Source organism: Geotrypetes seraphini, chromosome 5 (genome assembly GCF_902459505.1).
Source record: "Geotrypetes seraphini chromosome 5, aGeoSer1.1, whole genome shotgun sequence".
In the NCBI taxonomy this organism is placed as follows: Eukaryota; Metazoa; Chordata; class Amphibia; order Gymnophiona; family Dermophiidae; genus Geotrypetes; species Geotrypetes seraphini.
The window spans coordinates 135,536,987-135,564,333 of NC_047088.1; the positions used below are offsets into that span (position 1 = coordinate 135,536,987).

At 45.8% G+C, this 27,347-nt stretch overlaps 1 protein-coding gene across 6 annotated transcripts in view; it reads right to left on the reverse strand.

Annotated features, from left to right (window-relative positions):
- The window catches only part of AGAP1 (ArfGAP with GTPase domain, ankyrin repeat and PH domain 1), a 1,748,840-nt gene that overhangs the window by 1,530,426 nt on the left and 191,067 nt on the right, over positions 1 to 27,347 (reverse strand). For all 6 annotated transcript variants that reach the window (XM_033947219.1, XM_033947222.1, XM_033947220.1 and 3 more), the window contains one exon: positions 3,434 to 3,575. In XM_033947219.1, coding sequence (XP_033803110.1) covers positions 3,434 to 3,575 — 142 coding nt within the window. The remainder of the gene's footprint in view (positions 1 to 3,433; positions 3,576 to 27,347) is intronic.

Sequence of the window (27,347 nt, forward strand, 5' to 3'; positions counted from 1 at the left end):
GATAGTGTACTTCCTTGAATCTAATGGGTTACAGGATCCGAGGCAACATGGCTTTACAAAAGGTAAATCGTGCCAAACGAACCTGATTTAATTTTTTGATTGGGTGACCAGAGAGCTGGATCGAGGACATATGCTAGATGTAATTTACTTGGATTTCAGCAAAGCCTTTGATACAGTTCCTCATAGGAGGCTGTTGAACAAACTTGAAGGGCTGAAGTTAGGACCCAAAGTGGTGAACTGGGTCAGAAACTGGCTGTCGGACAGACGCCAGAGGCTGGTGGTTAATGGAAGTCGCTCGAAGGAGGGAAAGGTGACTAGTGGAGTCCCTCAGGGTTCGGTGCTGGGGCCAATCCTGTTCAATATGTTTGTGAGTGACATTGCTGAAGGGTTAGAAGGAAAAGTGTGCCTTTTTGCAGATGATACCAAGATTTGTAACAGAGTAGACACCGAAGAGGGAGTGGATAATATGAAAAAGGATCTGCAAAAGTTAGAGGAATAGTCTAATGCCTGGCAACTAAAATTCAATGCAAAGAAATGCAGAGTAATGCATTTGGGGATTAATAATAGGAAGGAACCATATATGCTGGGAGGAGAGAAGCTGATATGCACGGACGGGGAGAGGGACCTTGGGGTTATAGTGTCCAAAGATCTAAAGGCGAAAAAACAGTGTGACAAGGCAGTGGCTGCTGCCAGAAGGATGCTGGGCTGTATAAAGAGAGGCGTAGACAGTAGAAGGAAGAAGGTGTTGATGCCCCTGTACAGGTCATTGGTGAGGCCCCACTTGGAGTATTGTGTTCAGTTTTGGAGACCGTATCTGGCGAAAGACGTAAGAAGACTTGAGGCGGTCCAGAGGAGGGCGACAAAAATGATAGGAGGCTTGCGCCAGAAGACGTATGAAGAGAGACTGGAAGCCCTGAATATGTATACCCTAGAGGAAAGGAGAGACAGGGGAGATATGATTCAGACGTTCAAATACTTGAAGGATATTAACGTAGAACAAAATCTTTTCCAGAGAAAGGAAAATGGTAAAACCAGAGGACATAATTTGAGGTTGAGGGGTGGTAGATTCAGGGGCAATGTTAGGAAATTCTACTTTACGGAGAGGGTGGTGGATGCCTGGAATGCGCTCCTGAGAGAGGTGGTGGAGAGTAAAACTGTGACTGAGTTCAAAGAAGCGTGGGATGAACACAGAAGATTTAGAATCAGAAAATAATATTAAATATTGAACTAGGCCAGTTACTGGGCAGACTTGCACGGTCTGTGTTTGTGTATGGCCGTTTGGTGGAGGATGGGCAGGGGAGGGCTTCAATGGTTGGGAGGATGTAGATGGGCTGGAGTAAGTCTTAACAGAGATTTCGGCAGTTGGAACCCAAGCACAGTACCGGGTAAAGCTTTGGATTCTTGCCCAGAAATAGCTAAGAAGAAAAAATAAAAAAATAATAAAAATTTAAATTGAATCAGGTTGGGCAGACTGGATGGACCATTCGGGTCTTTATCTGCCGTCATCTACTATGTTACTATGTTACTAAGCCTAACAAATACCAACCGAGAACCCCCGCCCAAGTTCTGCCCCTGATCCCACCCCCATAATAATAGGACTAATTGTAACGCAATCTCTTCCATCCATTTTTCATATACACATAATATAATCTTATTAATACATAATGGTAACCAAAAAATTAAAAAAAAAAAACACAAAGCACACTGTACGCAGAGAAAATATAACTTATATTCAGGCTTTTTTTCAAAGAGGTCAAGACAGTTGACTTTAAAATATGCAATCAGTAACAACTATAAAAAAATAGACAAATATAGAGCAAAATATAGACAGCAGATATACATTCACAAAACTGACACATTTTGATCACTAAACCAAAATAAAATTATTTTTCCTACCTTTGTTGTCTGGTGATTTCAAGACTCTTTGGTTGTATTTCCTTCTGACTATGTATCCAATATTTATTTATTTCTGCCTCCTGCATATGCTTGCTCTCCTCTCCCTGCCTTCCAAAATTAAGTTGCAAGCTGAGGATCTTTGCCTGCCTTGCCTGCACCCCCCTCTCCCAAAGCCGACTCGATCCATCCACAGAAGGTGATCCCTGCCTGCCCCGCCTGCACCTCCCCTCTCCCGAAGCCGACCCAACCCATCCACAAAAGCCAATCCCTGCCTGCCTCACCCCAACCCCCCTCCTCAAAGCCAACCCTGTTACTTTGTTGGAGCTGGACTTGCTCCATCCTCCCCCAGCAACTCCATGCAAGGACAACACGTGCAGCGATTCACACAAGCCTTCCCTCTGACGTCAATTCTGATATCGGAGAGAAGGTTCTGGGTCAGCTATGCAGCATGAGTCGCTTCTTGCGTCCCTTCACATAGTGCTGCTGAAGAAGGAGGGAGCTAGTCTGGCTTCAATGAAGTAACAGGGTCAGCTTCAGGGGTGGGGGGTGGTGAGGCAGCTGGGCGGGCAGACAGACAGGCAGGCAGAGAGGGAGAGATCCCCGGCAGTGGCTTCAGCAGTGGGGGGTGGGCAAGGAGGAATCCCCCACCAGTGGTGGCCAGGATGCGTATCCCCAACAAACGGGTTTTATGTTATTTGCAGTGTCTGATCCTATTTGAAAGTAGGCTCTGAAGCAAGGGCTTCATTTGAATGCTTATATCACCTACAATAAAAATGCTAGAACTAGTAGTCTCCACATCATGTAGAGTTTGTCACCATACAAACAAAAAAAACATCTGATTTAAGTAAGGTGTCTAGTAGTGGAAGGAGTGTGTATGCTATTCCCAAGGTGAAGGTCACAAACTGAATATTTTTAGGTACAGTTAAGACAGGCTGCCTGCTCCAGCTGGTCACGGGACCTCTGCTGCTTCTCACCTCTTGATGTAACTACCTGTATCCTCATAGGCAGGATGCAGCAGAAGTAGCATGGCCACAACCAACATACCTGAGCAACAACTCTGGTGCCGCCACCTAGCCAACACAAATTGATGCTTATTTTACAAGTCTCCTTCCACTCATGTCAAAACCTAGCAACACCTATAATGTGAAACTTGTTATGAGTATTTCTACAGGTACAGCAAAGGTTACTCAGCATATGATTCTTAAAAGTTGTCTTCCCAATTAGATCTTGTGTTTCTTATCTGTGAAAGCATAAGATTACTAACCAGCTTATATGTAGTTAACTCAACAAAGACAGCAACAACTCAAACCACTATGAAACTGATGTCTTAGCAACAGAAGCCCCACACTGAGCTCTACTGATGAAATGAGTACAAACACATCACTGGGGTTAATACCTCCTCCCTACATGGCAGTGACAAATTGAACTTCTGAATCATCAAAATAATATATGTTTTCAAAGTATGGTCCTCAAGAGATAAAACTGGTGACTTAAATACTGAAAAATGAATTAGAATGATATATTGAGGATTACTCACCTTGAGTTCCCACCAGAACCATTGGAATTTCACCAGTGTTACGACAGTTGGCCATTCGACTGTAATAATGATAAACTGTCTGGAAGCTGATCTCATCCTCCAAGCTAAATACAAATATAACCGCATCTACCCACATAGCAAACTGCAGGGAAAAAGAACATCACTTATTCAATGAAAAATTGTGGGTGCAAAAGAATGTTAAAAATAATTATTTTTCAATAGATAATGTTAGGCAAAAGGGATTGATTCCAAGAAAACTGCTATATTTGTTATATAAATTGTTTAAAGAAGCTGACACCAACAGAAAACTCAGTAACACTACCACCCCTCACCATACCACACATTGGTTTTAAAACAAACCTACAAAGTAAATACCAGAATCCTCTCTCATTTTTACACAAACCTTTAATTTGTAAATTAATGCACATTCGTTTGAAATTCACTTTGTGTTCACAGGAGATCAGAGCTAGAGAATGACACGGGAAAACAATGTGTCCCTGTCTCCACCTCGTCCCTGTGAACTCAGTCCTTGCGCCCACCCTGTCCCTGCATGCTCGGTCCCCATCCCCGCAAACCATCTAATTCCATCCACACAAGGCTCAAATAGTTTTATACTGAACACAGCTACAATGCTACTTTATCCTAAAGCAATACTACTTTATCCTAAAAAAGAAAAAAAAAAGAAATAGAAACTTTTTTCTACCTTTGTTGTCTGGTTTCTGCTTTCCTCATCTTCTCATCATTCTCTTCTTTCCATCCACTGTCTGCCTTCTCTCTGCCTCTTCCTTATGGCATCTGCTCTATTTCTATGCCTCTACCAGAAACTGTCTATCTCTCCCTTTCATCTCTCCCTCCCCCTCCATTGGTCTGGCACCCTTCTTCCCTCCACTCCCACCGTCGTCTGGCATCTCTGTCTTCTTCCCTTCCATCTCTCACCCCCTTCCCCATGTGGTTTTTAGCATCTCTCTCCTCCTTTCCTTCCTTCATATCTAGTATCTGTCTCCTCCCCCTTCCCCAATTCTCTGGTATATCTCTCTCTCCCCCTTCCTTTTCTGCTCTTCTTTCTCAATTTGTTTTCTACCTTTTGTCTACTTACTTTCCAGCCCTAAAATTCCCTTTCATTGTGTCTACCTACAGCTTGCTACCTTTCTCTCACCACTTCCAGTATCTAAATCTATCTTCTTACCCCAATCCAGCATGAGCTCTTTTTCTTTATACCCTCCTTCCATCCAGTATGTGCTTGCCCTCTCCTCTTCTTTCCAGATTCTGCTTCCCTCTCTCTCATCTCCCATCCAGCTTATGCTCCCCTTTCTTCCCTCCCTACTTCCTTCTAGCGTCTGCTCCTCTCTCTCCATTTTCATCGTCTGTTTCCCTCTTCCACTTTCCCTTTCCAGCCAGCATGCTCCCACCTCTCCCTCCACTTCCCTTCAGCGCCACTCAACCCCTTCCCTTCATCAGGCCACCTTCCTCCCTTCCCCTCAACTTCATGGGTGCGCTTTAGACTTTTTTTCCTTTCTGGGTGTCTAGATGCAGCAACATCCTGCATGACTACCCCAAAGCTTCTCCTCTGATACAAACAGGAAGTGTGTCAGAGGAGAAGCTTTGGGACAGTCAAGTGCAGGACTTATGAAGAGCGCCCACAAAGGTAAGGGGGAGGGAGGGAGGTGGCTAGACGAAGTGAAGAGATGCCCAGATTTTTTTTGGGGGGGGGTTTGTCATTTGCGGGAGGGAGCAAGTGGGCGATCGCGAGGAGGACTGGGAAGGGAAGCAATGTAGAAGATACTTTAGTGTGGGGACAAGGCCATTCACCGCTCTATGGGGTGGTGAATGGCTTTGTCCCCGTACCTGCGGCGACCAGGCTTTTTTTGTCCCAGTTTAGGCGGGTTACCCATGGCTACCTGCAGGTAACAGTCACCGTGTCATTCTCTATAACTAATCCCTCTCAAGGATAATCTATTCCAGTACTGTATTCATGCACACAGAAAATTCTGCAACTTCGTATTGGGCTTGCACATTAATAGTGTATACAATCATTCCAGGATTAAACTGGTGTATGTGAACACAGTAGAACTAAATTTAAACAAACTATTCCACATTAAAGTATTATACTCATGCCTGGATGCACTAAAACTTATCATTAAGACTGTGTGGGTCACTGTGGCCGAATCATTGACCGATGTTCGGATGACTTTACATGCAAATTAGTTTTGCAGAGGTCAGCCATATTCCTACCCCACCAGTCACTGGAAATGCAAATTTTCACACAGGAAAAGCGACTTTCGCACATGTGCAGAGCTGGCAGGGAAAGCCTGAACAGCTGAAAAGTAGAGGAAGCCCCGAAGCAGCCTACTGCCACTCAGCTGTTCAGGCAGGAAGACTATTTTTTCTTTTTTTTTTATGGCAGAGATGTTGTATATGTGTCACACACAACTACAAGTCCCCATTTTTAAAAAAAGGTGTGCCACTCCCCCCTCTCCCGACAGTGTCCCCCCAAAAAAAAAAAGAGGCAGGAGAGATGCTCACTCCTTCCTGCCTTGGCCACACAGACCCTCCACACACCCCCCCCCGATGATCCCCCCCACCCCAAAAACTTAAAAAAGTCCCTCCTGCCTCAGCCAGCCAGACCCACTCCCACACCCCTGAATGACCAAAGCCTGGATCCACCCACACCCCCTCCCTGACACCAAGACCCTCCCTTCCACCCCCTCCCATCAGCCCACCAACAAGACCCCAAGAGAAGGCCCTGGTGGGCTGGTGGAAGTCAGATCAGAACTCCGCAGCTCAAGCACACATCCCCAAACCACCCCTCATACCTTGTTGCAGAAAGCCAGCAAAATGGATACCCACTCCCTCAGGCCGGCAGACCCGCCTCTTCAAAATTTCAGGCCTTCCCCTTCCCAGTGTATCCTGTGATGTACTAGGGAGGGGTTTAAGACACTGATTGGCCCCTCTCTTGGGGAATTGTTGGTAGGGTGGTGGCAGTGGAGTAGCGAGGGTGAGAGGCATGATCCTTGTGACCCCGTCGGCTCTGCCTCGGATGTCACTTCCTATTCATGGCACCCAAGTGATGTCAGCGGGAGAGCCGACGTGGTTACAAGCAACATGATGAAGTTGTTGCTCACGGCGGTGAACTATTAGAAATACAGAGAAAGGGATGAGGGGCAAGTGTGTGGTGAGGGGAGGAGTGGGAAGAGGAGTAGGGTGTGGAGAGGAGGGGTGCCGGTGTCCCACCAAAAGGCATCTGGGGCAGGCCACCCCACCCTACAATGCCACTGGGTGGTGAGAGGGTTTGCAAGGGGGCCTTGTTGGGGACAGCATAGGGGTATAAAGGGGTCCAGGGCTTTGGTCATCCAGGGGTGGTCGAGGTGGTTGAGGCAGGAGGGAGTGGGCATTCATCCTACTGATTTTTGTAAGTTGTTGGAAAAGGGGCTATCATCAAATGGGGGATCAGGTTGTATGTGAGGGGATCAGCTGTCAGTGGCGCAAGTAAAGGGTAAATATTACTGCTTTTTTGGGCCTCCCACTGAGCTTAGGCTCCCTCAAAATTAACATCTCCCCTGCTATAGCTAGTAGGGATCCCCAAGCCTCACCAACTGACAGCCATCTCCTCCCCTCCAACTTCCCAAGTTCTGCAGCTGGCAGCAATATTGCAGAGCTGCTGCCTTCCCTCCTCCCTGCCCCCCCCCCCCACACACACACACATACCTTGGCTTTCATGCAGCTTGAGGATATTGCCATTGGCTACAAAGCTTGGAGATTTGGGGTTGTTAGACTGGAGGAAGATATCTTCAGGTGGCAGGGGCTTGGGAATCCCCAATAGCTCAAGTATTTGTAAATTGCACTTAAGCGGCGAGAAACTTTGGTGCCCATCCACTAATTTTGGGCTCCAGTCCCTCCCCTAAATCAGCTGTATATGACTACGCCACTGAATACAAAAATAATTGTGATGCACATATCCCAAAGTTAACATATTCCAGTTAAAATAAAACAATTTTTTCTACCTTGTTGTCTAGATATTTTGTTTTTCCATCATCTTGGTCCCAGTTTCTCTTTCTGTTTTTGTCTATCTTCAACTAATTCTCTTTCCAGTGTCTGCTGTTCTTTTTTTCTCTCTTGTTCCATTTTCTCCTTATGCTTGTCTCCAACGTATTGATTTTTCCCTTTCAACTTTCTTAACTTTTTCTTTTTGCCTCTATCCACTCAAATCCTGCCTTGTTTCTCACCCTTCAGCTACCTCTCAATTCTCCATTTTCTCTCAGTCCCTATCTCTCACATTTCCCATCTCACTCCTTTCCCAGCCTCCTATTTCCTGCTATCCACTCCCCATTACCACATTTCTACCACTGTACTTACTGTTCTCTCATTCATCTAGTCATCTCCCTTTTGACCTCATTCACATGGCTCACCACTTTCAGAATCCCTGTCCCTCTCTCCACTGGTCAGGTTATAACTCCCTGTCCCTTTCTTTCCATCCCCTTTCTTATCCCAGCTCTCTTCCTTCCTGCCCTCCAATGGTTCCATCTCTCCTCTTCTCTCCCCATGGTCCAACATTTTGCTCCCTCTCTTTTCTGTTTTTCTTCTTCCCTCCCACCCCTTGATGCTGAACAATGAAATGGAGAGTAAAAAAAGAAAGATGCTGCATCTCTCTGCCTTCATTCACGGGCCTAAAATTTCTCCCTACCTCTCTTCCATCCCCAGATCCAACTTCTTTCCCTTTCTCTTCCCAACTGCCCCACATACCATTTCTCCCCCTGCCTGCCTCCCTCCCTCCCCCAGGTCTACCATTTCTCCTTCTCTTCCCAGCAATTCTCCCTTCAAGTATCTCCCACTTCCTCCACACTATCCCAAGTCCAACTTCTCTCCCTTCAGACCATTGCCCACCATCTCCCTCTCTGTCTTCTCTTTCTGGCCCCATAAGCTCTCCCCCCACGCCTAATTTAGCACTTCTTTTAATACCCTCCCCCTCTGTACTAAAAAAATAAATAAATAAATAAGTCCAGGAAGCTTCCTTAGCCCAGCATGTTCTCCCCCTCCTCTCCATGCCCATGCATCACTACCTCCTACCACCATGTCCAATAATTCTCTTTCTCCCCCTCCCTCCTATCTCTGCCCAACAGTTCTCCTCTTTCTTCATCTCTCCATGTGTACCATCTCTTTCCCTCTTTCAGACACCAATTCTCCCTTACTGTTCCCTCCCCCTCACTCACTCCATTTTTCAATCCTATGGTTCATGCACCCTCCCTCCTTCCTTCATCATTTGTCCAAAGTTTGTGCTCCCTCCCTCTCGAATCTCAACACGACCGCTCTCCCTCCCTTCTGGCCGGCTCAAATGCTACAATTGTTTTTCTTGTAAATTTTCAATAAAGAATGTTTGAACTAAAAAAAAAAAAAAAAAGAAAGGGATGGTACAACTTAGTCCTGTTTCCAGTTTTTATAAACTCTTAAGGGACTACCATTATGCATTTACTGAGGTAATATGCGCTAAATGACCCCAACTTCTTACTACTTCATTAAATGACCTGGAATGGAATACATTTTGGTCGAAAGTTAATAAACCGCTGCTCTCTGTTGGACTATCTCAATCCCTATACTTCATTATGTGGAAAGCCATCTGGATTCCACATAGAATGATGAAAGCTACTTTACTGAAAAATGATAACTGTTGGCATTGCAACTCATCATCTGGCACTCTAATACATATGTTATTTGACTGCTCTAAAATAATGCCTTTTAGGAGAGAAATCTGGTCCGCTATCAAAGTTCCGCTGAGATTAATTTTGACATATTAATAGTTTTGACATAGTAATTCTTCACTCATTGCATCCATGCTTTGAACAATCTTATCTGTAAACCAAAACTGACATACTGCTTTCATTATTAGGCACTCAACATGTTTAAAAAAAAAACAAAAACAGGAAATCTGCAAAGTTCCTGGACTATACTTTTTGGTGGGCCTCCATTTGCATGTATAAGCGCTTTGAGTTACATGCTGCGGAAAAATGTACTCCTCTCTCTATCTATTCAGAAAGCACTGTGGTCTCCAATTGACATTGGTCTCCAAAGGCCAGTACTTGGGCAGACTTGAACGGTTTGTGTCTGTATATGGCCGTTTGGTGGAGGATGGGCTGGGGAGGGCTTCAATGGCTGGGAGGGTATAGATGGGCTGGAGTAAGTCTTAACAGAGATTTCGGCAGTTGGAACCCAAGCACAGTACCGGGTAAAGCTTTGGATTCTTGCCCAGAAATAGCTAAGAAGAAAAAATTAAAAAATTGAAATTGAATCAGGTTGGGCAGACTGGATGGACCATTCGGGTCTTTATCTGCCGTCATCTACTATGTTACCATGACATCTAATATAATAAAGCCCTAAGCGCGCATGCGCACTCCCACCTATGTGTTCCCGTTTTCCGTGTGCTGAATGGCACCGCAGGTAGGAGTGTGCATGCACGAGAATTCCCCCGAGGCGGATGTCGGTCGTGGCGGCTGTCGGCGGCTGAAGGCCGCGGTGGCTGTCGGCAGCTGCAGGCCGCAGTGGAAGATGGCTGAAGCCTGGCTTCCCAAACGCAAGAGGATGCGAAGGAAAGTGGCAGCAAGCCACAGTGTCTCCAGCAACCATGTCCCTGCCTCTCTGTTTCCGGGCTGTGCTGGGAAAGGATGGGCTGAGGACAGGGCTAGAAGAGGAAAGAGAAGTTACTTGCCTGATCTGGCAAGTAACTCAACAGCTGAGGAAACTGCTCCCTCTAGCTGATGGAGAAGCCAGGGAGCCAGAAAGAAAGGGGGGGGGACGATACAGAGGATAAGAGAGAAAGAAACAAAAGAGACTGAACTGAAGGATAAGAAGGGAAATTAAGATACAGAGGAAGGGATAGAGAGAATATTGTAATCACATCATATATCATATTGTATTAATAATTGGGAGGAGGGTAGGAGAAAATGATTGTTTTATATATTATTTGTGTAGTTAATAGTGCGTTTTATGCAAAATTTTATGTTCAATTAATTGTATTGCACTGTCAAAGTTTGAAAATCAATAAAGATTTAAACAAAAAAAAGATACAGAGGAAGGGATAGAGAGAGAAAGGAAAAAAACAAGAAAAACAGGGAGGGAGAATGGTGCGCCTTGGGTTCTGAAATGGAGAATCTACACCAGGTCTTATAAGATAGCCTGTGGACCTAGGACGTGCACATGCATGAGCTTTTAGTCTCACTGTATATGCTTTTAGAGCTGTAGATAGGAAGGGCCAGTAGCATACCTGGTGGGATGGGAACCCAGGGCAGAGCACCCCCATCCTCCAGGTAATGGTAAGGTGTGTGGATCGGTCACGGGGTTGCAGGCTGCCTGCATGAGGCCATTGGTTCTGCTGGTCCCCTGTGGGATAGCAGAGAGAGAGAGAAGATGGAATGATGCTGGATGGGGAGAAAAATATGGAAATAGGGAAGGTAAAAGGGGAAATGGGAGCCTGAATATGGGTAGGTAAAAGGAAGGGAGAAGAGCTACTGCTGGACAGGGGGAGCAGGGAAAGAGTACTACTAGACAGGGGGGAGGTAAAAGGAAGGGAGAAGGGTTACTGCTGGACAGGGGGAGCAGGGAAAGAGTACTACTAGACAGGGGGGAGGTAAAAGGAAGGGAGAAGGGTTACTGCTGGACAGGGGGAGCAGGGAAGGGGTACTGCTGGACACGGGAGGTAAAAGAAAGGGAGAAGAAACAGAAAGAAAGACAGACAGGGGACCAGGGAGAGAGACAGACAGACAGACAGAAAGAAAGAAAGGGGGCAGGGAGAAAGAAAGACAGCAAGAAAGAAAGAAATGCCTCAGCGCCCCATTGTGTTTAAAGTCTACACATCTATTCTAGCACCCGTTAATGTAACGGGCTTAAACACTAGTATATTTATAAAATAACCAGTTAAAACTATACCTGTTCTTAATGTTAACTAAGACTATTCATATGACCTGAAGAGAATTTCTATGTTTTGTGCTAACGGCTCACCGAGACCAGCAGCAGTATCGGGAGCCCCTCTCCAGCAGGGCACCTGATCACAGTTACATCCCTCCCCCGATCCAGCAGGGGAGAACACTTTGAAAGAAGCGGTGCTAACGGCTCACTGAGACCAGCAGCAGTATCGGGAGCCCCTCTCCAGCAGGGCACCTGATCACAGTTACACCCCTCCTCCGATCCAGCAGGGGAAAACACTTTAAAAGAAGCGGTGCTAACAGCTCACCGAGACCAGCAGCAGTATCGGGAGCCCCTCTCCAGCAGGGCACCTGATCACAGTTACACCCCTCCCCCGATCCAGCAGGTGAGAACACTTTAAAGGAAGCGGTGTTAACGGCTCACCGAGACCATCAGCAGTATCGGAAGCCCCTCTCCAGCAGGGCACCTCTCACAGTTCCACCGAATGTAGATCTTCATATTAATATTGAAGAGTGTCAGCTCAGGAGTGGCATGTGACACCGCGCCACCTCTCTCACGACCCAGCAGGGAAAAAAAAAAAGATTGCTTTCAAGCAGCGGGCTGACATCTTTTCGCCAGCCCGCTCAGGAGAGGAGTGCAATCACCACTCCGCCTCTCCCACGACCTAACAGGGAGAAAAGATTTCATCTCCTCTTCCTGCTGGTAACGGGGAGGAGGTCGAGCTGGCTCGACCGACCTGCATGCCGGTCCAATGTAGTCCCTTCCTGGCGGCATGGGCTGGCTCCCGCCTTCATTTGCCCTCAGCACGCCGTTGTTGCAGCTTGAATTCAACGGAGCTGGTCCTATGCTGGTTTGGGAGGGGGCGAAGCAGTGCTCCCACACTCCTCTCCGCTAGTGGCTGGACATGAACACAAGGAGCCGAAAGCCAGAACTCTCCCATCCACCACTTAAAGAAACAGGACCCAATTCTTCAATTCTTAACCGCCACCATAGAACCATTCAGGCATCAGGCAACGGCTCCCTCAGCTGCCAGATCGGTGCAACTGTCAAACTGGAAATCGGTAGGTGAGCTCAAAAGAAGCAAACACTAATGAAACTGGAAGTCCCAAATGAAAACAGCAGAGACAGAACAAAAAACCAACAAAAAAGAAATTTAAAAGAAAAATCAACAAAGGCAAAATAAAACAAAAACAAAAGCAGGACAAGGGAGACAGCACAGAAGATGACCTAACTGGCCGCCATCTTGTTGGAATATTCATTTCTATCTCTACCTCTGTCTTTATATTTTTATCTTTACTTTTCATAAATTGTTTCTTCAGGTACTTTAGTTAGATTGTGAGCCTTTGGGACAGTTAGGGAATTTTCAAGTACCTATTTTATTTATTGTATCTTTTAATGCATCATTTTTGTAAACTGCTTAGAAACCTCACAGTTATTAGCGGTATATAAGAATTAAATTAAATTAAAAAGTTTTTCTTTATTGAGGTATTCTTGATTGATATTTCTCAATGTTTAATGATTTTGTAATGTTTAAAATTTCAATAAAGAAATTGAACTAAAAAAATAAAACAATAATTAGAAGCAAACATCACAATTGAAATACAATCATAGAGGAATTTGCCACTTGCAACTGGCACTAACAATAAGGAAGCCAGAGGCTGAGGAATACACTTATATATATTGGGTTTCTTGTTGGTTAACCTCTGGCTGACAGGAGAAAAACTCAAGGTCCAGAACACAGAAATACCTGAAGCAGAAAGCAGGCAATACAGAGGGCGGGCCATACAGAATCCATAGTAGATTAACTGAAAGAAGATTATTCCGGTTAACAACAATATTTCATTCAGCTACATCTACTCTGAATTCCATACACATGATGATGTGCCAAAGCAGTGGCTGACGTTTAGGGTGGGACAGAAGAGCCTGCCCACAAGACCAAGGACCCAAAAGCAGCATCCTCCCAAGATGCTACATCCACTTTGTAAAATCTGGAAAAGGTATGAAAAGTAGACAAAGTAGCTGCCTGACAGATCTTCAGCTCAGTGAGGGGAAGGGAGACCAGTCGTCCCCCTCACTGCACCGAGCAGTGCCACCGGAAACTTTTTTCTTCAGAGGGAAGCCCCGCCCCTTTCTTCTCTGAGCCAGTCATCTTGCTTCAGCCCTTTAAAGGGCTTTGCAATTCCTGCGCACAGCTTCAGCACAGTGAGCGGAAGGAACGGCAGTCGTCCCCTTCACTGCACTGAGCAGATCCACCGGAACCTTTTTTTTCTTCTTCTTCTTTGGCGGGAAGCCCCACCCCTTTGTTCCTGGAGCCAGCCATCTTTCTTCAGCCCTTTAAAGGGCTGCTGAGTAGGCGGGCCTAAACCGCTGGCGGGACTTGTTGTGCGGCCTTCGTGTGGACCAAGCAGGGCCAAGCCTAAACCATGCTGGAACCCCAGAAGACCCCTGGACAGTCAAATACAATGGGCTCCATTTCAGCTATCACACTTATACTTCCCATAATGGCTTTCCACATTCCTGTTATCAAAGGCCAGGGCCGCTATGGAGACCTGACAAACCGTTTTCACGCGAGACAAATAGCAGTCAGAACCCCCAACCTCAAAAAAATTCCAACAAACACATAACTACCGAAAGCAAACTCCATCATAGCAGCTCTAGTTAATCCCAAGTCTATAAATGGCAAAGACCTCATTATTCTAGATGCCATAACAGACAACAGATGGGATCTCCTATTAGTAACTGAAACATGGCTAAAAGCCAACAACGGGGCCACCCTGGGTGCTCTATGCCCTCAAGGTTACCAAGCACTGGTATGTTCCTGCCCTATAAAAAAAGGGGGTGGGGTTGCAGCTATCATAAAACCCAAATTAAACCTGACACAAACTCCATCTCACAAGAAGGCCTGGATGAACTCATTTTCTCAATAGGCCTTGACAGAAAAACCATATTCATATTAATCTACAGAGCCCCCTCCTGTACTTGACAAACTAATAACTATTATAAGCAACCTCTCAGTCAACACAAAACAAATCATCATCTTAGGAGACTTTAACTTTGCGGAATACCCAGAAATCACCGGTGCACCAAGGGAATTCACAAAGACGCTGTCCGACCTTGGTTTCATCCAACAAGTCCACTCCCCCACTCACTCCTCAGGGAACACTGGAGACCTGATCTTCACCTCTAAAGGCCCGCTACATGATAACAAAGCAACCCCACTTACATACATTGAGGTCCCCTGTATTGAGCAACATGTAATCTCGTTCAACCTACATGTCAAGACCAAAGAGCCAATAGAAAATACAGCTTCACAAAAAACAACCACATTTGACCCAAAAACAGTCAACCTTCATGATTTTTCCATAGGCATCTCCAAAATAGACCTAAACACAAGTTCCACAACAAACTCACTAGAGGAAAAGGCACAGGCATGGCATTCTGGCATAAAGTCACTGTACAGAAATTAGCAAGAGTCAAAAAAGTCAAAACAAACACAAGATCCTTCTCTTCACCCTGGTTCACAGAAAGCCTGAGAGAACAGAAAAGGAAAGTCAGGAAAGCAGAAAAAAAACCTGGTGCAAAATGCACAAAGCCGAGAAGAAATCCACCTGGAAAAGCCTCTTGAAAGAATACAAACTAGTGACAATCGAAAGAAAAAAGGCATATTTCACAAACCTAATATCCAAAATCCCAAATAGATCAAAGGCCATTTTCTCATTGTCAAAAAACTTTTTCACCTCCTCCCAAGGATCACACTGCATCCAAAAATCAAACTTAGATAGTGAATCCCTCTCAAATTGCTTCCATGACAAGATATCAAAGATATGAGAATCCTTAGATCTAGAAGCCAAAGCTCTGCCAAGCATCCCAAAATCTATACATAACAGCCTACACAAGACAGAAACTCTAAACAGCTTCAAACCAGTTTCCATTGATGACCTAAAAACTACAATAGACTCCTTACACCCCACAACATCAATCCTGGACCCATGCCCATCCACAACACTTCTAGCTACCAGCTAATCTTTCCTGAACTCCATCTTACCTCTAATTAATGAGTCCCTATAATCAGGCATAATGCCACAGAGCTAGAACTTTGCTGTAGTAAGACCACTCCTTAAAAACACTACCATGGACCCAGACAATCCAAGCAGCTATAGACCAGTCTCAAATCTCCCATTTATCTCAAAACTACTAGGGCTACTGCAGGAGCGGACTGCTGGGCACGATTGACCACTGGTCTGACCCAGCAGCGGTAATTCTTATGTTCTTATGTACTCGCACAACTACGAGACTTTAGGGAAACAAACGCCATCCTATCCAACTTCCAATCAGGATTCCGGAAGCACCACAGACTTCTAGACTTCTAGACATCGTAGATGACTTTTTGAAAATCCTTGATGCGGGGAAAGACACACTGCTGATCCTATTAGACCTGAGCGCCGCCTTCGATACTATCGATCAGTCAATCCTCCTATCCAGACAGCACAGTTACTTACCATAACAGGTGGGGTTTTTTTTGTTTTTTAAATTCTTTATTCATTTTTACAACTTACAACAAGTGTGAACGGAAACAGCATTTAAATTTACAAACATCACTTGAATTTCTGTTATAATCATCTTAAATTTAATGAAATTTATCCCCCCTCCCACCCTTATCATATCATATGTAATCATATATAACATATAATATATTCTTTTCTACTAATCCAAACAACTAATATAAGATCAGAAACCCCCCACCCCCATCCTCTCATTTGCAATTGTATAATTACGGGGAAAATGTTATTTACTCATTACAATACTCTGTTAATGGTCCCCAAACATCCTTGAATTTATTAAAATGTCCTTTCTGTATGGCTAATATTCTTTCCATCTTATATATATGACACAAAGAATTCCACCAGAAATTAAAGTTTAATCTACTCCAATCCTTCCAATTAAAAAGTAATTTGTTGAATGGCGACTCCAGTCATAATTAGCAAAAGCTTATTATTTTTTTGAGGATACTTAACTCTTTGCCCTCATTGACATGCCAAATAAAATAGTATCATATGATAGGGCCACTGGATTCTCCAATAAACTATTTATTTGGCCCCATATTGATTTCCAGAAATCCAAAATAAATGGACAATAGAATAATAAATGATCTAGAGTCCCAGCTTCAAGATTGCAGTGCCAACATCTATCAGACTTAGAGCTATCTAATTTATGTAAACGAACAGGGGTCCAAAATGCTCTATGTAACAGAAAAAAACGAGTTTGTCTCATAGATGCAGACATTGAACATCTCATCCTCCAAGGCCAATTTTGTGGCCACTGAGACCCCGTAATTTGATGTTTGATCTCAATGCTCCAAATGTCTCGATGACCATTTTTTGGTTTTTTACTTACAAATCCAGATACTAATTTGTACCACTGTGCGGCCTGGTGTCCCAGGAAGTCCACCTGAAAACATAAGAACTCTAGACTATATTGATTAGTGAGATTTTTCCATTCAGGGAACCCCGCCTGAATAGCCTGCTTCAGTTGCAACTAGAGAATTGCGTGGGGACAGAAATCCCACCCGTCCCCGCCAAAGTCACACCCGTCCCCACCCGTCCCCGTGAGGAATCCCACCCGTCCCCGTGAGGAATCCCTTCGTCCCCACCCGTCCCCGTGAGGAATCCCCTCCGTCCCCACCCGTCCCTATAAACTACAGAAATAGTTATTTCATTTAATTATGCTACTGAATTAAAGGCTCTGGTAGAAACCCATTTACAAATAAGCAAAAAGACTATTAATTTGGAAATATTAATTGGGAAGAATACATACTTTGTAAACGGGTTTCTACCAGAGCCTCTAATGTTTATAAATTTTTATCAACACAACTAATATACTACTTTATCCTAAAGCAAAAAAAAAAAAAAAAAGAAATATAATTTTTTTCCTACCTTTGTTGCCTGCTTTCTGCTTTCCTCATGTTCTCATTCAATTCCTTTCATCCACTATCTCTCTTCTCTCTGCGTCTTCCATTTGATTTGTTACTGTGCCTCTCCCTTTCTCCCCCCTTCCAAATTGGTCTGACACCCATCTTCTTCCCTCCGCTCCCCCCATAGTCTGGCATCTCTGTCTTCTTCCCTGCCAGCGTCTTCTCCCCACTCTCTCTTCACCATTTCCTTTCAGCTTCCTTCTCCCCCCATCTTCCCCATGTCCATTCAGCGTCATTCTCCCCCCCCCGTCTTCCCCAAGTCCTTTCATCGTCCTTCTCCCCCTCCATCTTCCCCATGTCCTTTCATCATCCTTCCCCCCCATCTTCCCCATGTGCTTTCAGCATCCTTCTCCCCCCTCTGTCTTCTCCAGTGCTTTCAGCGTCCTTCTCCCCCCTCAGTTTTACCTTAAGCATCTATTCCTCTCCACTCCACCTTTCCTCCCTGCCCCTTACCTTTGTGGCGCTTCCCCGCCCGACTGACAACAGAACAGGCCCAGTCCGACAAACCTCCCTGCCCTGTAGTCGCGAATCTAAATTACCTTCTTACAGCAGCTGGAGTATTGCAGCTGCTGTAAGAAAGTAATTTAGATTTGCGGCTACAGGGCAGGGAGGTTTGTCAGACCGGGCCTGTTGTCAGTTGGTCGGAGGAAGCGCCACAAAGGTAAGGGGACCTTTGCTTTAGCCCTCTCTCCGACGTCAGCACTGACATCATGGAAGACTTCCGTTCTGATCGGCTGTGTGCTGCGGCAGGGCAGGTAGGGAGAAGACGAGTCTCGCATTCAACCCGCAGGAACCCCGCGACTCTCAGAGGTGTCCCCACAGGATCCCCGCGACCCTAGGGAGTGTCTCCACGGGATCCCCGTGACCCTAGGGAGCGTCCCCATGGGATCCCCGCGACCCGAAGGGGGAACCCACAGGATCCCCGCGGGTCTCGCGGGATTCCCGTCGTCCCCGTTCCCGTGCAGCTCTCTAGTTACAACCATCTATAACTTTGTGAATTATTAACACCCTATTTATATTACAACTGTGAAAACTCAATCAGTTTATCATTAGAAATAACATCTTCTAATACACGTATTCCTGCAAACATCCAATGCTTCTAGATGACTTTATATCCGCTAATTTGAATCTTGGAGTTCAGCCATATAATTTGATTTGTTGATTTATTAATTGGATTAGGTGTTAAATTGTTCACATATCTTATTGTTTTCCATGTGTCTACAAGTACAGTGGTGCCTCACACAACGAACTTAATTGGTTCCAGGAGCAAGTTTGTTATGTGAAACGTTCGTTATGTGAAACGCGTTTTCCCATAGGAATACATGTAAAAAAAAATAATTCGTTCTGCAGCATAAAATATGCTAAGATGACATAAAAAAGATAAATTTTTTGTTATTATTTTTATTTAGATACATCTAAAAACATACATCTCCCTGTCCTTTTACTTCCACTATCTTCCTATCCCATCTCTATTCCCTTTTGTCCCTCTCCCCATGATCAATCATCTCACCACCTCTCTCTGCCCTCACCCTCAGGGTTCAAGATTGCTTCCACTCTTTTTCCTGTTGTTCTCTCTGCCTGTCACCCTATGATTTAGCATCCCTTCTGCCCTTGTCCAATATTTCCCCTTCTCTCCCTCCCTCTCATCCCCTGCTCCAACATGTGCTTTCAGGGGCCTTCTCCCCCCTTAAGCGTCTTTTCTTCTCCACTCCACCTTTCCTCCCTCCCTGCCTCCACCTTTGTGGCGCTTTTGCACCCGACCGACAACAGAACAGGCCCGGTCGGACAAATCTCCCTGTCCTGTAGCCGCGAATCTAAATTACCTTCTTACAGCAGCTGGATTATTGAAGCTGCTGTAAGAGGTAATTTAGATTCGCGGCTACAGGGCAGGGAGGTTTGTCGGCCGGGCCTGTTGTCGGTCGATCGGGGGACCTGACCAGCTGTGCACATTCTTCGAGGCGGACCGCCCCCTCCCCCCTCTTTCGTTCGCCATTGCCTTCTTCCTACTCGTAGACACTTCTCAATTCTTATAAAGCAAAAAAGTATTTGGCTATTAGTACTTAGCTTTTATCCGGGGCCCAGGGCAACTGATGATGTATATGATGATAAATACAATCAACACTCGGCTATGATTAAACGCTCAACGGAGCGTCTCCGTTTCGCTCTAACTGTAGGTTCCTCGAGAGATGAAGTCTTCCTGATGTCAGCGCTGACGTCGGAGGAAGGGAGGGCTTTGCTTAAGCCCTCCCTCCGACGTCAGCGCTGACATCGGGAAGATTTCCGTTCGGCTGTGTGCTGCGACAGGGCAGGTAAGGAGAAGGAACCCCGGAAGGATGCAGCTCGGGCGACTTCGTTGTGTGAAACGAAGTCCGTTGTACGAATCACGACATAAAGTTCGTTGTGCGCAGCGTTCGCTGTGCGAGGCGTCCGTTATGCGAGGCACCACTGTATTCTATTTTCTTTATATAGTCTAGGCATTTTGATACTAAGTACATGGCATAATCGCAGAGGAAACATGAGGCGCCATTCCAACCAAAACCAATCTGGGATATTATCAACAGGCTCTGGGAGGATCTAATACATACCTTGGTGCATAATATAGGATTGATGATACCTATAAAAGTTGGGAAAATTTACTCCTCCCTCTGTAATTGGTTTTTGTAGAAATACTAAAGCAATTCTAGCCTTTTTACCCAGCCAAATAAATTTTGTTAGAATACAATTTAACTTTTTATAAAAGGACCCCTGAAAAAAAACTGGTAACATACCCATTTGATAGCAAACCACAGACAAAATCATTTTAATAGTTGAACTCTCCCCCACCAGGACAGATGTAAAGGATTCCATTGCTCATACATTTCTGTTACGAAATCATGCTACTATGCCTTGACGCAATAGGAATCTCAGGAAAGGTAAGGAAATGATTCCAAGAATTCCTAACAAACAGATCCTACCGAGTAACCAGCAACGGAAATTACTCCAACCCATGGAAAAACCCATCAGGGGTGCCCCAAGGCTCCCCTCTATCACCCACATTATTCAACATCTACCTCGCATCCTTAGGTCACCTACTACAAAAATTAAACTTAAAACACTATATATATGCAGATGATATATCCATCCTAATCCCCTTAAATGACGTCACAAATGAAACTATAGATAACCTCTCGCACACAATGATGGAAATTGAAAAATGGACCACCAGCTTCAAACCAAAACTAAACGCAGAGAAAACAAAAGTCTTTTTGGCAAGCCCCAACAACAAAATAACGAAAACATCGTTAAAAATAAACGGCCATGAATATCCAATCGCCAAAACCATAAAAATACTAGGCATCACTCTAGATACTCACTTAACCATGACTGACCACATAAACCTACTGGTGATGAAATGCTTTTACATGCTGTGGAAGCTAAGGACTATTAAAAAATACTTTGACACAACATCATTCAGATTACTGGCGCAATCGCCGATCCTATCTACCCTAGAATACTGCAACATCGCCTATCTGGGTATACCAAAAAAAATAGTACAAAAATTAAGATTAGTGCAAAACACTGCAGTTCGCTTGATCTTCGGACTGAGAAAAAAAAGACCACATTAGCCCCTATTACAAGAAGTTACACTGGCTACCTGTGGAGGCGCGAATACTGATCAAATTTGCTTGTATCTGCTTCAAACAAGTCTGGGGCCTATCACCTTCCTACCTGCAAACACACGTCACTCTACACAACCCCACACATATAACCAGAAACAAAAACATCTTTGCATACCCAAAGATCACTGGCTGCAAATACAAATCCTTCCTAGACAGAACCTTCATGTTCCAAGCAAACAGACAGCAATCCTGGCTAGGAAACCACATAAATAAAGCCAGACAGACCTACAACACATTCCGAAAATCAATTAAAACTGTTCTATTTGGCAAATTCCTTGCTTAATCAGATCACCTCTCTCAGGTTTTTTTTTGTGGTTTTTTTTCTCCCCCTTATAACCCCATTGTATTATGTAACATCTTTCTTCTCTCATGTATTCTTTCCCCATGCTTCTCCAATTCATGATGTAACTTCATTCTTCTTGCATTTTGTAATTCGCTGATTGTCCAGCCTCTTCTTTCTATGTGAACCGCCTAGAAGTCAGTTTGACTATGGCAGTATAGAAAAATAAAGTTATTATTATTAAAAATTTTTCATTCACTTTCATTGTTTCTTCCAACGTGTTTTTTATCCAAATGCCTAAATATTTTATTCCATCCTCTTTCCATAGAAAGGGGAATGTTTCAAATAAACCTTTTGTACAATGGACATAAAGTGGAAGAACTTCTGATTTACTCCAATTTATCTTGTATCCTGAAAATTTTCCAAATTTCTCTATCAATTCTAATAAGCTTGGAATGGTTGTTTCTGGATTTCTCAAATGAAGCAGTATATCACCTGCATAAGCGGAAACTTTATATTCCCAATCTGAATAAGGAATACCTTGTATTTCCTTCGCTTGTTGAATAGCTAATAACAAGGGTTCTAATACAATATCAAAAAGTAAAGGAGACAAAGGACAGACTTGTTTAACCCCCCTCTGCAGACTAAAACACTCCTAGAAATTATTAACTAGTCTTATAGCCCGTTACATTAACGGGTGCTAGAATATATGTGTGTGTGTCTTTATTTATTTCTCTCTCTCTCCTTAGTCGCTTTCTGTCTTTCTTTTTCCTTGGCTGCCCATCACCACCCCTTGCCTGCTCCCCCTGTCCATTCTTCCTTCCTTTTACCTCCCCTGTGTCCACCACTACCCCTTCACTGCTCTCCTTATGCAGCAGCAGCCCTTCTCCCTTTGTTTTACCCCCCCCCTGTCCAGCAGCACCTCTTTCCTTCTCCCCCTGTCCAACATTAGGCCTCTGTTCCTTTTTCGTCACCCCCCCTGTCCATCAGCACCTCTTTCCTTCTCCCCCTGTCCAGCAGTAGGCATCCCTTCCTTTTTCTCCCCCCTCCTCCTTCTTATCCCTATGATACACTTACCTTGCTCTGCCCCTGATCAGAGGTTCCCGACAGCCGCCTAGTTGCACCCATTGGAAAAGTTCCCTCTGCCACATCCCGCACCCCCCCCCTGACGCGACTCCCACTGTCTTTATTTTTGTCTCTGTCCCTGGCCCCCTTTGTCTGTCTGTCTTTCTGTGTATCTCCCTGCCCCTGTGTCTTTCTTCTTTTCTTTCTGTCTCCCTTCCTCCCTCTGCCTGTCTGTCTGTACAAAGCAGCATTCCCTTCCCATCCATTTCCCTCCCCCCACACTAGTTCCCTGGGCGGCAGCATTAGCGTTTCCTCTACCACACTTTCCCTTCCTGCGGGCCCAACTACAAACCTGGTGATTCCAGCAGCATGTGCAGCAGTCTCCACACGCTGCTTCGGGTCCTTCTACTGCCCTTATTTGCTCTGCCGCGTCTCTGATGACATCATCAGAGACGCGGCAGAGCAAATCAGGGCAGTAGAAGGGCCCGAAGCAGCATGTGAAGACTGTTGCACACGCTGCTGGAATCGCCACCGGGCGGCGAGGTCAGTTAAAGAGCCCGTGCGGAAAGTTGCTGGGCTCCTCGGTGGGGGCGCTGAGCGGCCGCGATCCCTCTCCTCCGATACCCCGCCCGCTGGAGATCGGCGGCTGGCTGCCCGACTGGTGGAGGCGATCGGCGCCGCAGCTCTATCCTGGCAGCCTCCGAGCGGCAGCATTGGGCACGTGAGAGGAGCCTGCTGCCCGAAGAGGAGGAGTGGCGGTGTCTGAAGAGGCTGAGCTGCGTCATAGACCTCAGCTGGCTGCAGCGGTGGTAAGCCCGATGCGTGATAAGCGCGCATGCGCACTCATGTCCGCGACGGATCAGGGAACACGACTTTAGAGTGCGCATGCGCGACTAACATTTTATTATTATAGATATATAATCTAGCAGCAGGGGAGCTATACAATGTTTGGATCATTTGTATAAATCCAGAACCTATACCAAACCATTCCATTGGTTGATACATGAAAGCCCATTCTACTCGATCAAAGGCCTTTTCTGCATCCAAGGACACAGAAAAGACCGGATCATTCTTGGCTTTTGATAAATTTAACATATGTAATGCTAATCTGGTGTTATTAGAAGAATGTCTCTGAGCAACAAACCCTGTCTGGTGCATACCAACAATAAAAGGGAGAGCCTTTGACAAGCATATAGCCAAAGTCCTAGCCAAAAGTTTTCCATCTACATTAAGTAAGGAAATAGGCCTGTAGTTTGAAACCAATAACAGATGTTATCCAGGGACAGCAGGCAGATATTCTCTACATATGGGTGACATCATCTAAGGAGCCCCCTAGCGGACGATCTCGCAAGTAGACTTGCTTGAAGATCAAGTTTCAAGTTTAATAGTTGTTTTGATTAATCGCTTAATCGTATTTCAAAGCGATGAACAAATTAAAATTACAATTTCTGGGAAACAATACAAAACAGAATACATATTAACTTACGATATTAAAAAAAAAAAAATTACGATAACAAACTTAAAAACACAAGGAAAGGAGGGAGATGAAATACAAATCATTATAGGAAAGTAGAACAAAAAAGGAAAAATACAAAATGAATAACAAAAAAACAGTGTAATATAGTACAATAAAATATTCTAAGCTGCAGTAAGTTTCGTCAATTATTAAAAGCGTCTTTAAAGAGAAATGTTTTTAAGTTACTTTTGAATTTCTCAAGATTCTTCTCTTCCCTTAAATAAATTGGAAAGATCTTCAAGCTTGCGAGTGTACCGCACATGCGCGAGTGCCCCTCCCACCCGACTCAGGGCATGCGTCTCCTCAACGTGTCCTCAGTTCAGATAGCTAGCAAAGAAGCCAACCCGGGGAGGTGGGTGGGTTGCGAGAATATCTGCCTGCTGTCCCTGGATAACACCTGTTAAGGTAAGTAACTGTGCTTTATCCCAGGAAAAGCAGGCAGCATATTCTCTACATGTGGGTGACCTCCAAGCTAACCAAAAAGGATGGAGGGAGAGTTGGCAATTTAAGAGAACAGATGTTGCAAAACCGACTGGCCAAAATGGCCGTCACACCTGGAGAAAGCATCCAGATAGTATTGAGAGGTGAAAGTATGAACCGAGGACCACGTGGCAGCCTTGCAGATCTCCTCAATTGGGGTCGATCGGAGGAAAGCAACAGACGCTGCCATCATTCGGACCTTATGCCCCGTGACCCGACCCAGCAGGGAGAGACCAGCCTGAGCATAACAGAAAGAGATACAAGTGGCCAACCAGTTAGAGGTGGTCCGCTTAGAAACAGGATGCCCCAACCTATTGGGATCGAAAGAGAAGAAGAGCTGGGAAGCAGTCCTATCAGGTGTAGTTCGCTGCAAGTAAAAGGCCAGCGCACGTTTACAGTCAAGCGTATGCAGAGCCGCCTCTCCAGGGTGAGAATGGTGCTTCTGGAAAAACACAGGAAGAGCCACGGACTGATTGATGTGAAAGTCCGAAACAACCTTAGGCAAGAATATAGGATGGGTACGAAGAATCACCTTAACATGATAAAAAACAGTGAAAGGAGGATCCGCAACCAAGGCCTGCAGCTCACTGACCCTACGAGCAGAAGTGAGCGCAATAAGAAATACCACCTTCCAAGTGAGATACTTCAAGTGAGCCCTAGCCAGCGGCTCAAAGGGCGGTTTCATCAAGCGAGCAAGGACCACACATTGAGATCCCAAACCACCCTTCATGAACCAGGACACCACAGGATGAACAGATAGCAGTCGATCGGCCGATGAAAAGCAGCAATGGCACTGAGGTGAACTCGAGTTGATGAGGATTTGAGACCAGCGCCAGACAATTGCAACAGATAATCCAGCACCGAAGACAAGGAGGCAGACTGCGGCTCCTGCCTCCGCATAGCACACCAAGAAGAAAAGCGTGTCCACTTCTGATAACATTGACGAGTGGACCCCTTTCAAGACGCCTCCAGCATATCTAGGACGGACTGAGAGAACTGAAAGGAGTCCATCAAATCTTGAGGAACCAGGCTGTCAAGTGCAGAGACTGCAGGTTGGGATGGAGCAGCGATCCCCGACTCTGTGTAAGCAGAGAGCGAAAAACAGGCAGAAGAAGAGGTTCCCTGGTACTGAGTTGCAGCAGGAGGGAGAACCACGGCTGTCTGAGCCACCGAGGAGCAATCAGAATCATGGTGGCATGAGTGGACTTGAGCATGACGAGAGTCTACAGAATCAGAGAGAAAGGAGGAAACGCATACAGAAACAGGTTCGTCCAATCTAGAAGGAAAGCATCCACCTCGAACCTGAGAGGGGTGTAAACCCTGGAGCAGAAACAAGGCAACTTGTGATTGAGGGGGGACGCAAACAGATTGACATCCGGATTCCCCCACCGGGCAAACACCTGACGCAGAGTCGAGGAGTGAAGTGACTATTCGTGAGGCTGCAGAAGGTGGCTCAACTTGTCGGCTAGGCAGTTCTGCTGGCCCTGGATGTAGACCGCACGGAGAAAGATGTTGCGGCGGATCGCCCAATCCCAGAACCACATCGCCTCCAGCACAGGGAGAGAGACCCCATGCCCCCTTGTTTGTTGATATAATACATTGCAACCTGGTTGTCCGTGTGAACTAGCACCACACGGTCGCGAAGCAGATGACAAAAGGCTTTCAAAGCATTGAACACCGCCCTGAGCTCCAGCACATTGATATGACAAAGACAGCCCGCATCGGACCAAAGTCCCTGGGTATGAAGACCGTCCAGATGAGCCCTCCAAGCATAAGCCCACGAGTCCGTCATGAGAACCTTCTCTGGGGGAGGAGCATGAAAGAGAAAAACTCTTGAAAGATTGGTAGAGAGCATCCACCAACAGAGAGACTGCTTCAATAAAGTAGTCACGACAATGAGTCGAGACACCGGAACCCGAGCTTGGTTCCACTTAGAGAATGACACGGTTGCAGGTTACCCACGGCTAGCCGCATTTAGCCGCGGGTAACCCACCAAAACGGGGAAGAAAAAATAGTGGCCTCTGCAGGACGGGGACAAGGCCATTCACCGCCCCGTGGAGAGGTGAATGGACTTGTCCCCGCAGTGAGGAAATCAAGGATCGCGCAGTCCCCGCCATCTCCCTCCCTCCCTCCTTACCGCCGGTTGAATTTCTGCCGGTCCGCGCGAAAGAAAAAAAAAAAAAAAAAGCCTCCTTCCTTTTCCCCTGCTCTTACCGCCATGCTCATGCTGCAGCTACTAAAGCCGACAGGAAGTCTTTCCGACGTCAATTCTGACATCAGAGAGGACGTTCTGGGCCAGCCAATCGCTGCCTGGCTGGCCCAGAACGTCTTCTCCGACTTCAAAATTGAGTCGGAAAGACTTCCTGTCGGCTTTAGTAACTGCAGCATGAACATGGCGGTAAGAGCAGGGAAAAAGGAAAGTGGCTTTTTTTTTTTTTTTTTTTTTTTTTTTTTGAGCGGCAGGGGGGCAGCAGGCTGGCTTTGGCTAGGGAGGGAGAAAGATAGGCAGGCAGGATTCAGGGGTGGGGGTGGGACAAAGTGTGGAAGGCAGTGAGAGGGACATAGGAAGGAGGCACTAGGGACACTAAAGACATGGGAAGGAGGCACTGGGGGCACTAAAGACATGGGAAGGAGGCACTGGGGGCACTAAAGACAGAAAGGGGCACTAAGGACATGGGAAGGAGGCACTGGGGGCACCAAAGACATGGGAAGGAGGCACTGGGGGCACCAAAGACATGGGAAGGAGGCACTGGGGGCACCAAAGACATGGGAAGGAGGCACTGGGGGCACCAAAGACATGGGAAGGAGGCACTGGGGGCACCAAAGACATGGGAAGGAGGCACTGGGGGCACCAAAGACATGGGAAGGAGGCACTGGGGGCACCAAAGACATGGGAAGGAGGCACTGGGGGCACCAAAGACATGGGAAGGAGGCACTGGGGGCACCAAAGACATGGGAAGGAGGCACTGGGGGCACCAAAGACATGGGAAGGAGGCACTGGGGGCACCAAAGACATGGGAAGGAGGCACTGG